Source organism: Glycine max, chromosome 5 (genome assembly GCF_000004515.6).
Source record: "Glycine max cultivar Williams 82 chromosome 5, Glycine_max_v4.0, whole genome shotgun sequence".
Taxonomy (NCBI): Eukaryota; Viridiplantae; Streptophyta; class Magnoliopsida; order Fabales; family Fabaceae; genus Glycine; species Glycine max.
The window spans coordinates 27884961-27894436 of NC_038241.2; the positions used below are offsets into that span (position 1 = coordinate 27884961).

Below are 9476 nucleotides of genomic sequence, written 5' to 3' on the forward strand. Positions count from 1 at the left end.
ATGCGGTGCATTTGTGACGGATGTCTACAGGCCCTCGACGACGAACTTGGCAAACTTGGAAGGTGAGAAGAGGGAGAAGGAGAGGAGGGAGATGAGGAAGTTTTTTTTAAAAATCTTATTAGTTAATTAAATATAATAATTTGATTATAAAAATAAATAAATAATAAATAATGACATGACTTTAATTTGACTGTGTCAGTAATTAAATTTGATGATGTAACATTCTGTCTGTTACATCATCACTTAACAAAATGAGATTAATGATGAATACTATGTTAAAACATAAAAAAAATTTCAAGTACGTAATTGACCAAAAGTGAATTTGAGGTAATAATCTGAAAACGATCTATTTTTCAGGTATGAAAACATATTTAAGCCTAAATTATATATTGATTGAATTAAAATATAATCAATAACTTAATCTGTGATTTATTTAAAGTATATGAATAAATTTTATTTTTTTAAAAATGTGAAATGGATTTCCTAGGAGTTTCTCCAAATCCTATAAAACTAGATGAGGATGGAGTTAGGTTCCATTTTTCACCCCGTCTTTTATAAAGCCAAACCCAACCCACCGTGCCTTTTGTGAGGATGGAGATTAGGATGGAGATAGACAAACCCACCCCGACCTGTCCTGCTGCCATCCGTATCTGGGTTTCAAGAATGGTAAATTTGAAGTCCAATAGGTTTTGCAGCCCATACCACTGCTCAAATGAACATTAATGACGGATCAAAATGCTAAGTAATATTCCCAACACAAGCCTTTCAAACTCTGCACCCTCCTTACTCCTTAAGCAATTGGTTCTAGATATCCTCTAAGTCCTTTTTCCCTTTAAAACTTAAGGTTACAAATGCTGGCATTCATAAGCCAGTTTCCAATAATCAAAACTGGGTCTCACAAGAGCCATCTAACCTAAAGATCAGTAATGGCTGATTGCAACCCTAGGAGTATGATATAGCCACAGTTAAAATATTACTTTTGGTGCTTCATTTTTAGCCCACGTGCCAACATTTGCTCAGTTACATAGAACTCATTGAAGTATCAGCTGGAATATGATGTCAGTGTCCTCTGACTCCTGATGCTACTTTAGTGAGATGATTATACAGTAACTGAATGGAGCTCTAAAGTCTGCATAACATGGTCTAAGATACTGAATGCCTCCTACTTCTAGATGGGGTAGATTTTGTTTCCTCTACAACAGTAGAAGCAGGGCTCTCTGAAGTATCAGAGCTACTTAGATCACCACTTTTTTCTTTGCTAGACCAAATTTTAGAGAGTATCTTCTTTGATATGAAGCCTTTCATTTTACTGGCAGCAACATTGTCGGCATTGCCTTTATCACCGTTATTGTCTTTTCTGCCGCTGGCTCTGCCGGTTCCACCGGATAATTTTAGTGCATCAACTTCCCCTTTCAGAGATTTTATGTCTTCCATTGTTCCCACAGCATCCCATTCCTCTTCTGTGTTTGTTATAGTAGACATTGAGCTCCCATGAGATCCACCAGGAAGAAAGGCCCTGAGAGACCCAGGATGATCTGGTGTGCTGTTGTCTCCTGAAGATGTTGTAGCTCTCAGCTGTTCAAAGAAGAGAACCTGCACAACAACACGCATGGGAAGCCGCTCATTCTGCACAGCATGCATGCAAGCCTCTGCAGATAAGTTCCTGCAGTTCATCAACCTACATATTTTTTTCCTTTCGCTCTTGCTGATTCCAGGATGCTCCTGTAAGACAGTAAACACTTAGTCAACTTGGAAATAAGGTTAAGGACCTTAGGGTCAATGGGATTAATACTTTTTTTCATATAATCAACAAGGATAGCCAATTTGGAGGCTTTGATGTTGACATAATATATCAGGACTACATGAAAAGCCATCACACTCCTGTAACAAACAATGTAGTTGAGAGTTCATTACTCCATAAGCCTATTGACATATCTACTTGGAGGAGGTAATCAGGGACGGATGCAGAAATAAATATTAGGGGGGCCATTTCAAAAATTAAAATATAGTAGTATCTAATTAACAAATATATAAGTATTAATTAAACGAAAACTAATCATATGTGTTTCTCAAAATAATTCAATGACATATAATAGAAATATCCTCACACAGAAGGCAAACTAAACATTTATAAAATCTATTACAAATGTCATTTGACATACTATCAACATTTACTTTCTAATTAATATCTTTACTTTTTCAAAGTTTAGTCAATAATGTGTCTTCACTATCCACTCAATGTTAGAAGCATGTTGGAGTATCACAATGACAATAAAATCAAGATAAAAACAGAATTTAGCGATATAACTAATAGAAGAAAGTATATTTGTTAATATGTCTAAAATTCAAGTTGTCAATATTTTATATAATGTTCATAATTAAGCTCGTCTCATCAATAAAGGTTAATAAATAATTTTAAATTCTCAAATAAATTATAATCAAATCGATATATAGGAAGATTAATAATATCTTTTGATTGCAAGTGCTATAATTTATAATCATTAAATAGAAGAAAAGTATTATAAAATCAAAATTTATTAAAAATAAAAATAAATAATACTCAAATATTTTTGTTTAAAACATAAAAAATGTATTATCTTTACAACAAAATCTATTAAAAAGGAAATAGAAAATCTGTTTTAGAAAAGAAATAATGCCATTATCATTACAACAAAATTATAAAAAGATAATTGATTATTTTATAAGAAATTAATAAGAAAAAGTAACATTTAAATATAATTATTTCTACAATTAATTTTTAAAAAATAATTATCTAAATTAAAAATATTATGTACATTAAAAAATAAAATTAAGAAAAAGTTAGGGGGGGAGGGGGGGGGGGGGGGGGGGGGGCATACACACAGATCCGTCCCTGGAGGTAATATGAGAAAGATAAAATGTGTATAAATGTAGTAATGCACAGAGTTTCATTAATATTAGCGTATTAGAAAATCTCCTTAAAGAAGTAATATGAGCAAGGTAGCATATGTTTCAATGAAGGTAACTAGTATATACTACTTACACAGCTGACAGGCTAACTTAAAGTACAAGGGATTTACCTTTAAATACATGTCAATGGCACGATAAAGGCCATCATGAGATGCTCTTGTAAAGCTTGATACTAATTCAGCAAGATTAACAAATTTTGCAAGAGGTAAATTTGGATCACGTGCAATCTCAGCAAGGTAGCCATCCACCAGTTTTGCCACCTTAGCCTTAGAAGGGTCTGATACCATCCCGGGGCTTCTGATCTCCTGAAATTCATCTTCCAACAGAGAGTCCGTCTGAACCTGTTGACCACATGCTACAAACTCTTCCACTAGCCTTTGCACAATATCAACATAAAAAATTGTGTCACCAACTGGGGCACGAATTAATAAATCAGACACTTTAGCCTCCTCAAGGCACATGCCTATTCTCCTAATCAGTTCAGATCTCTCCAACTCCTCACATTCCAACTGAATAGCTACCCTTAATAACTTCACCAAGAAACTGAAAGAGGCACTGCCCATGTCCACAGGTAATATTCGGATTATGGTCTCCAACAGTAATCTATCCTTTATAATATCTCCTCCTTGGATCTCACCCTTGTTGAAGCCAGGCATCCTTCTTGATGCATAAGCATTTAGAGCTTCTCCAATTACAGCACCAGAAACATTGCCTTTTGCTATAATTGTTGTTATAACTCGTTCATAAAGATCAAGTTGGAGCTCACAAAGGTCCTCCACCCACCAGTCCTTTGGAACCAATTGTTGTTTCCTCACACTACTGAAGTGAGGATCATTACTATTTTCAGATGGTAGCTTTTTCCTGTTATAGGTGTATGACCACTCCACCTTTAATGTATCAAGTGAAGCCTTGGTAGCTATGGAGTCAATGCCATGGCTCACTACCTTAAGTTCCTCAGACCATTTAAGAAGAGACTTGGTAGTTTGAAGAACAATAATCGAGTCTTTCCAACTCCTGAAAATGCTGGAGTTGAGGAAGACTTCAATCTTGTAGATAAGATTGCCTTTCTCAACAGTTTCATACATCTCAAGATATTCTGCTGCACAGCGAGCTGCAACAACATTGTATGCATTAAGAGTGACTGTCATACCATAACAGAACTTGGCACATATTTCAAAAGCAGCAGGTCCACCAGGAATGTCATGGATGTGGACTTCATCAATGTTCTCTTCATTAGTGTTTGTAATCAGCTTTTGGAAGCGTGCACTTTTTGACAAAAGAGGAAACTGCATATATAGAGCAGCTTAAGGTCACAAACAATAATAGAAAGTATTATAAAAGTTCATAATCAGACCTGCAGGTCTGGGTTAAATTATTTTGAGGAAATAAACACTTTTTTTTTGCCAACTTCCTTACAAGGCTTTTGGAAAAAATAAAAAGCACAGTTATTTCTCAAAATACAGAAAGAGAAATACCAACCATGCAAACAATGTTGTATTCAATAAACCAATCACCTATTCACTTAGCACAGTAAAGTAGGTAAAACTGTTGAGGAAATTGGAATCCAATTAAGGGTTTTTGATTGACTGCTATACACAATCCAAGTGTCCACCTACCAAGAACAGTTTGTAAAATGTAAACTATTTGATCAACTTGGTCACCTGAAGAGTTTAAACACATATTGACATACATAATCTGATTCTACCTGAACTAATATTTCATGATATATTAAGAACATGAATTTCCATGCTGTTACAGATGCAAGAACGGATTAGACTAATTTAAAACAGCATTTGACCCCTCGTTCCCCCTTTTAGTAGTATTGAGAGGACATATGAAGATGATTATCCTTCATATCCACAACATCAGGATTGAATTACATACTTTTCTTTCTATTAAAGGATCAAGAGATGCCCTAATTAACATGAAAAATGTGAGTTACATACCGATTACTACATCACCTCAATGTAAGATTGAATCTTACCTTATGGAGATGAAATTTGACATTTCCAACATTAATAACTATGTCAGTTGCCAACTCAGCTGCCACATACCTGACAAAAATATGGTGGTACATGTTAATTTTAAATGAAATAAACAAATCAAGAAGGAACAAAAAATCACAAGAAAAATCCATTGAACGCATAAACAAAAATATGGCATGCAAATTATTGTATTTAAGATTCTCTTGCATGCACAATGGAAAGATCATAAAATCTCTTTTTTATTGGTATTACTGAAATAATAATATGCATGGATTTCCGTTGTCCATTAAATATGGTGAAAGCATAGAACCCACAGATAACCAAATATTGCCACTCAATGCAAGTTCTATATATTAATACCCATAGACAAAGGTGAATGGGATAGATGAGAAGAGTATAATTCATTGTGTCTGCATAAAAGTACAAACAGGATATAAACCATACATTGCAAGGGTGGAAATTTTGATGATTTCTAGATAAGTTTCCAGCAGATAATTTCATTAAAAGATCAAGACTCTTCTATGGACATTGAAGATACTCAGACTTCTGACATTTGCTCCAAAATTAACACCATGAGTAGAAACAAAGAAAGACAACGTTCCTATAAACCTGTATGATTTCTACAAAGAAAGACAGTTCCTATTAGCCCTCATGATTTTCACCTAGACACACACATACATGCACATGCATTTGTGTGTGTGTGTAAGCATGCACATGTGCATGTGTGTAAAATCTCATACATAACCAAAAAGCTTACAGGCTTATGTTAATCATATTTCTATTATTTACACCATTAAATGTAGCTTCCATGTAAAATTAGTATGCAAATAGTAAACTGCTTACTAATATATATCTATACATGTTGGAAAATGCCTTAGTTCTTCAGCTATGGATGTTAATAAATAATTAAGTGTCAGAGCACTGATTTGTGGTCTTTCTTTTACTAATTTTCAGTATGCTTTAGCTCTATATAAAGAGTAGTAACATGCTTCTAATTGTGTGCTTGCAGTTATAAACTACAGTCTACTATTTTTCAGCTTGTCCATATTTTTCCCAGTTTATTTTTGCTTTGTCCTTACATATAACACAACAATACATAAACATATATGGATTTGTTCCTTTATTTATACCTGAATATGTTCTCTAACAAAAACACTTTTTGTTTGTGAAAAAAACGGGAAAGAAACTCAGAAAATTGATATAACAGGAAAACTAAAGTGGCAAACTATAGAGTATAGCCTGTCAATTAAATGACAAAGGAAGCAATGGCTGATACCACATCCAATTCACAGCCACTGGAAAGAATTGATTATAATAAGATGTTAGAGGATTGGCATATCCTCAAATACAACACATTATTTGCAAATGAATTGAAATTGAACCTTAAATAAATATCATTCCAAAAATGGATGATCACTACTAAGTATAGACTACACCCAGTCATTTAAATGACAAGAAGCAATGTCAGATACCATATCCAACTAATGGAAAGAATTGAAAAGAATTCAATTTCACATGAAATGATTATAGAAAATGTGATAATAGTTACAAATCCTAGAATATAGCACACAAAATTAAGCGCTAATAAATCGAAACTTAAAATAATATCATTCCTAAAAACTTTCAAACTAGAATTCATTAGTAATGGAATACTATTTTATTTCTATATATTTTTTTCCCGAAGTCCAAACACGCATCTGACCAGAACTGCATACTAGTTTGATACTATTCACTGAAAACATTGATCAGTCTTGTCAGAGAAAAACCTTATTCCGATGAATTTTAGAAAGGTAATGAAAATAACTGAAGAGATGGTAGCATATCCTCCGGTGATATATAAAAACAAAGAAAAAAGAGGAATTCAACCAAATCCACCTTAAATTCACTTAAGCTAAAATCAATCACCATCTGATAATAGAATGATAAATGCAGGAACAGCAAAGCAGAGATCAAATCCTGTATAAATCTGGAGTCAGCATCTTCATGCTAGAAAATGATAGCTTCTGATTTTAAGAATCACTATGAAGATAAAATTATTGTCCAATCTATTTTCTTGAGAATAAACGTCCAAAACTGATCATTTTTCTATCTACATGAAAAACAAAGAAAAGTCCACCAAAAAGAAAGTCTTGAAACTACCAGTCAACTGCCAGTGATTTGATTTTGATGCCTATTGATTGATTGCACAGAGGCCCAGCAGAGGAAAAAAAACACAAGAATAATGAAATATTAAGAGGAACAAAACTGAAAAGAAACCAATACTGGGATTTGGAAGGAAAATGAGTAGGCAAGCATCAAACACAAGAATACCAAGCAAGAGCTGGAAAAAAGAGGGAAAAGGGGCAAATAAAGTAACTTTTTTCATATGCATCACATGTGAAGTGGGGTTCTAAGTAGAGAGATGAGATTGAATTCATACCTGATATTATCCCCTTCACTCTGAAAAGAATCTGGCTTAGATCCAAGTTTCATAAACTTCATCTTGGTCAAAGGAAATGACTATGTTGCTCTTTTTTTTTCTATCTGGGCACAAATCTTAGGTTCTACTGCAACTGCAAACACCTATGTCACCACCTCTGAAAGACAACCCACTGACCAAGAATTTAGATTAAAAAAAAAAAAAAACAGAATGTGAAAACTTGCTAAATTGCATAGTCACGAAAGGAGGATCATATAGAAGTATGGCATATTTTTTTTCCTATTAAGACTTACTTTTTACACAAATCGAGGCCAGTAAGCGTGCCAAAAGAGAGTTTTTTTTTAAAAATGTTTTTTCTTTCTTTTGCTTACTTGAAACGAAAGAGAGACCTCAGAGATATAAGTAGCTGTTAAAAGCTTAAAAGGCCCATGATACATTCACGTTCCTTTTTCTTTTTTTTATCTTCTCACCCCCTATTTTAACTCTTTCTTTGCAACTCCCACTATTCCCTGGCACCTCTTTACTCTCACCCTTAACTTCTCCACATCTTCTTCAAATATCTTGTTACTTTCTATTTTATAAGTATTATTCTTCCTTGTCTTTTATTTCCTTTTCCATGTGAATTTTGTCATCTACACTGAATTGCTTCTTTTTTGACAACTTTTCATTTTTTTAACATGTGGTTGATATGACAAAAACTAATTTCCGTCATGTCAAAATACGCAGCAAATAAGTTTTTGTTAAGTATTTTAATAAGGTAATCAACTAAAACTAGTTTCTATCAATGGTATTTATAACTATTAACAAAGACAATTATTCCTATCTGATATACACATTTCCTTAGATCATTTTACCCTCTAACTAATTCTAAAAACCACTTTTGAATCAAATAGTTACTAGATTTACAAATAACTTCTCAAATACAGTTATTAGAAAAAATAAAATCCTCAAATATGTGACAGTTATTTAATATTTTAATTATTTCTTATTTTTAATTAAAAATTAAAAAATAAAAAATTGGTAGTTGAGGCACTATTGAACTCGTGTTTATAAAAAAAATTACAAAAGACAGTGAGGGGTAAGAAGATCAAAACAAGAGTATGAATATCATGGGCCCCTGTTAAAATTAGCAAAAGCGGACAGCCTACTACCCAATTAGCTTCTCCTTAATCCACTGAATTTTTAACCTCTTTATATGTTGGCCATTTTTAACTCCAACCCACACATTTAATTGGTTTTTATTTTAAGATTAAGACTAAGACTTTTTGTGGATCAGTTCACCCCCAACAAAGTTAACTTTGTAAAGTCTCAATCATAGTGCCCTTTGACCAACTTTTCAATTATTTTGTAAGTAAACCTTCATAAATAGATTAATAAATTTTTTTATGTAAGTACGGGTTTTGTTTTTCGTACATAAGGACACTGGTTAACGCAAAAAAGAAAATTGTTTGATACTTAGAATAGATATCGTATAATATGTTTGGCATTAAAAGAATGCATCTAACTCAATTTAGTTGAATATTTTTTTATGATGTTTGCAGTTGGGGCCCTTTGGGATGGTACGTAACTATGCTTCAATGCATTAGTTTTTTTTCATTTTTATGGGCATTTGTTCGTCTAAAGTTTCTAAGAAGCTCGTGTCCAGGTCCGCAAAGCATTAACAATATGGTCCTCTTGTAATTTCTGTATCTGGATATCGACAAATGTGTTTTTTTATGCCATAGATTAAAAGTTGTCGAGAAATAGTGAATAATAATGCAACAAGAATTTTCTTTAGTTTATAGTGTGACATAGACAATACAGAGGTCAGTATCATGGTAATTTAATAATATGATCATGGGTTAACTGTATTTTGGTTTGTCAGATATCACCATGTCTTATTTTAGCCTCTCAACTTTTAATTACTCAAATTAAGTCATTCAGATATCACAATTATATAATTACAGTCTTTCAATTAGTTTTCATTGAATAGTTAATATGTTTCATCGAAACTATATTATTATGTGACAGACACTATTTGATAATATGACAAACAGTAAAAATTTTACACTGACCAAAAATATTATTATAAATTTTTACAAAATATAAAATCTTGTGATACTTAAGATTTTACAAATTTAAAA

General features: G+C 32.8%; 1 protein-coding gene across 3 annotated transcripts; it reads right to left on the minus strand.

Annotated features, from left to right (window-relative positions):
* Window positions 1-687: 687 nt before the first annotated feature.
* Window positions 688-7893, minus strand: LOC102666919 (BTB/POZ domain-containing protein NPY4). Of its 3 annotated transcripts, none has more exons than XM_006579875.4 (5): window positions 7647-7893; window positions 7354-7525; window positions 4934-5003; window positions 3060-4235; window positions 688-1722 (listed from the first exon to the last, which is right to left on the minus strand). In XM_006579875.4, the coding sequence occupies exons 2-5, from the start codon at window positions 7413-7415 to the stop codon at window positions 1144-1146; spliced, it is 1887 nt and encodes a 628-aa protein (XP_006579938.1). In that variant the 5' UTR covers window positions 7416-7525; window positions 7647-7893; the 3' UTR covers window positions 688-1143. The 3 variants fall into 3 exon arrangements, with proteins under 3 accessions (XP_006579938.1, XP_006579939.1, XP_006579937.1); XM_006579876.2 differs by having other exon boundaries at window positions 7354-7510; window positions 7647-7797; XM_006579874.4 differs by having other exon boundaries at window positions 7354-7721.
* Between the last annotated feature and the right edge of the window lie 1583 nt (window positions 7894-9476).

Excerpts from the sequence above, each read along its gene's own strand:
- LOC102666919 (XM_006579875.4), bottom strand. The coding sequence starts at position 7,415 with ATGAAGTTTATGAAACTTGGATCTAAGCCAGATTCTTTTCAGAGTGAA. Across the intron at positions 4,236-4,933 it reads TCAAATTTCATCTCCATAAG|TTTCCTCTTTTGTCAAAAAG; the intron begins GTAAGATTCAAT and ends CTATATATGCAG. Across the intron at positions 1,723-3,059 it reads CCATTGACATGTATTTAAAG|GAGCATCCTGGAATCAGCAA; the intron begins GTAAATCCCTTG and ends ACTGTCTTACAG.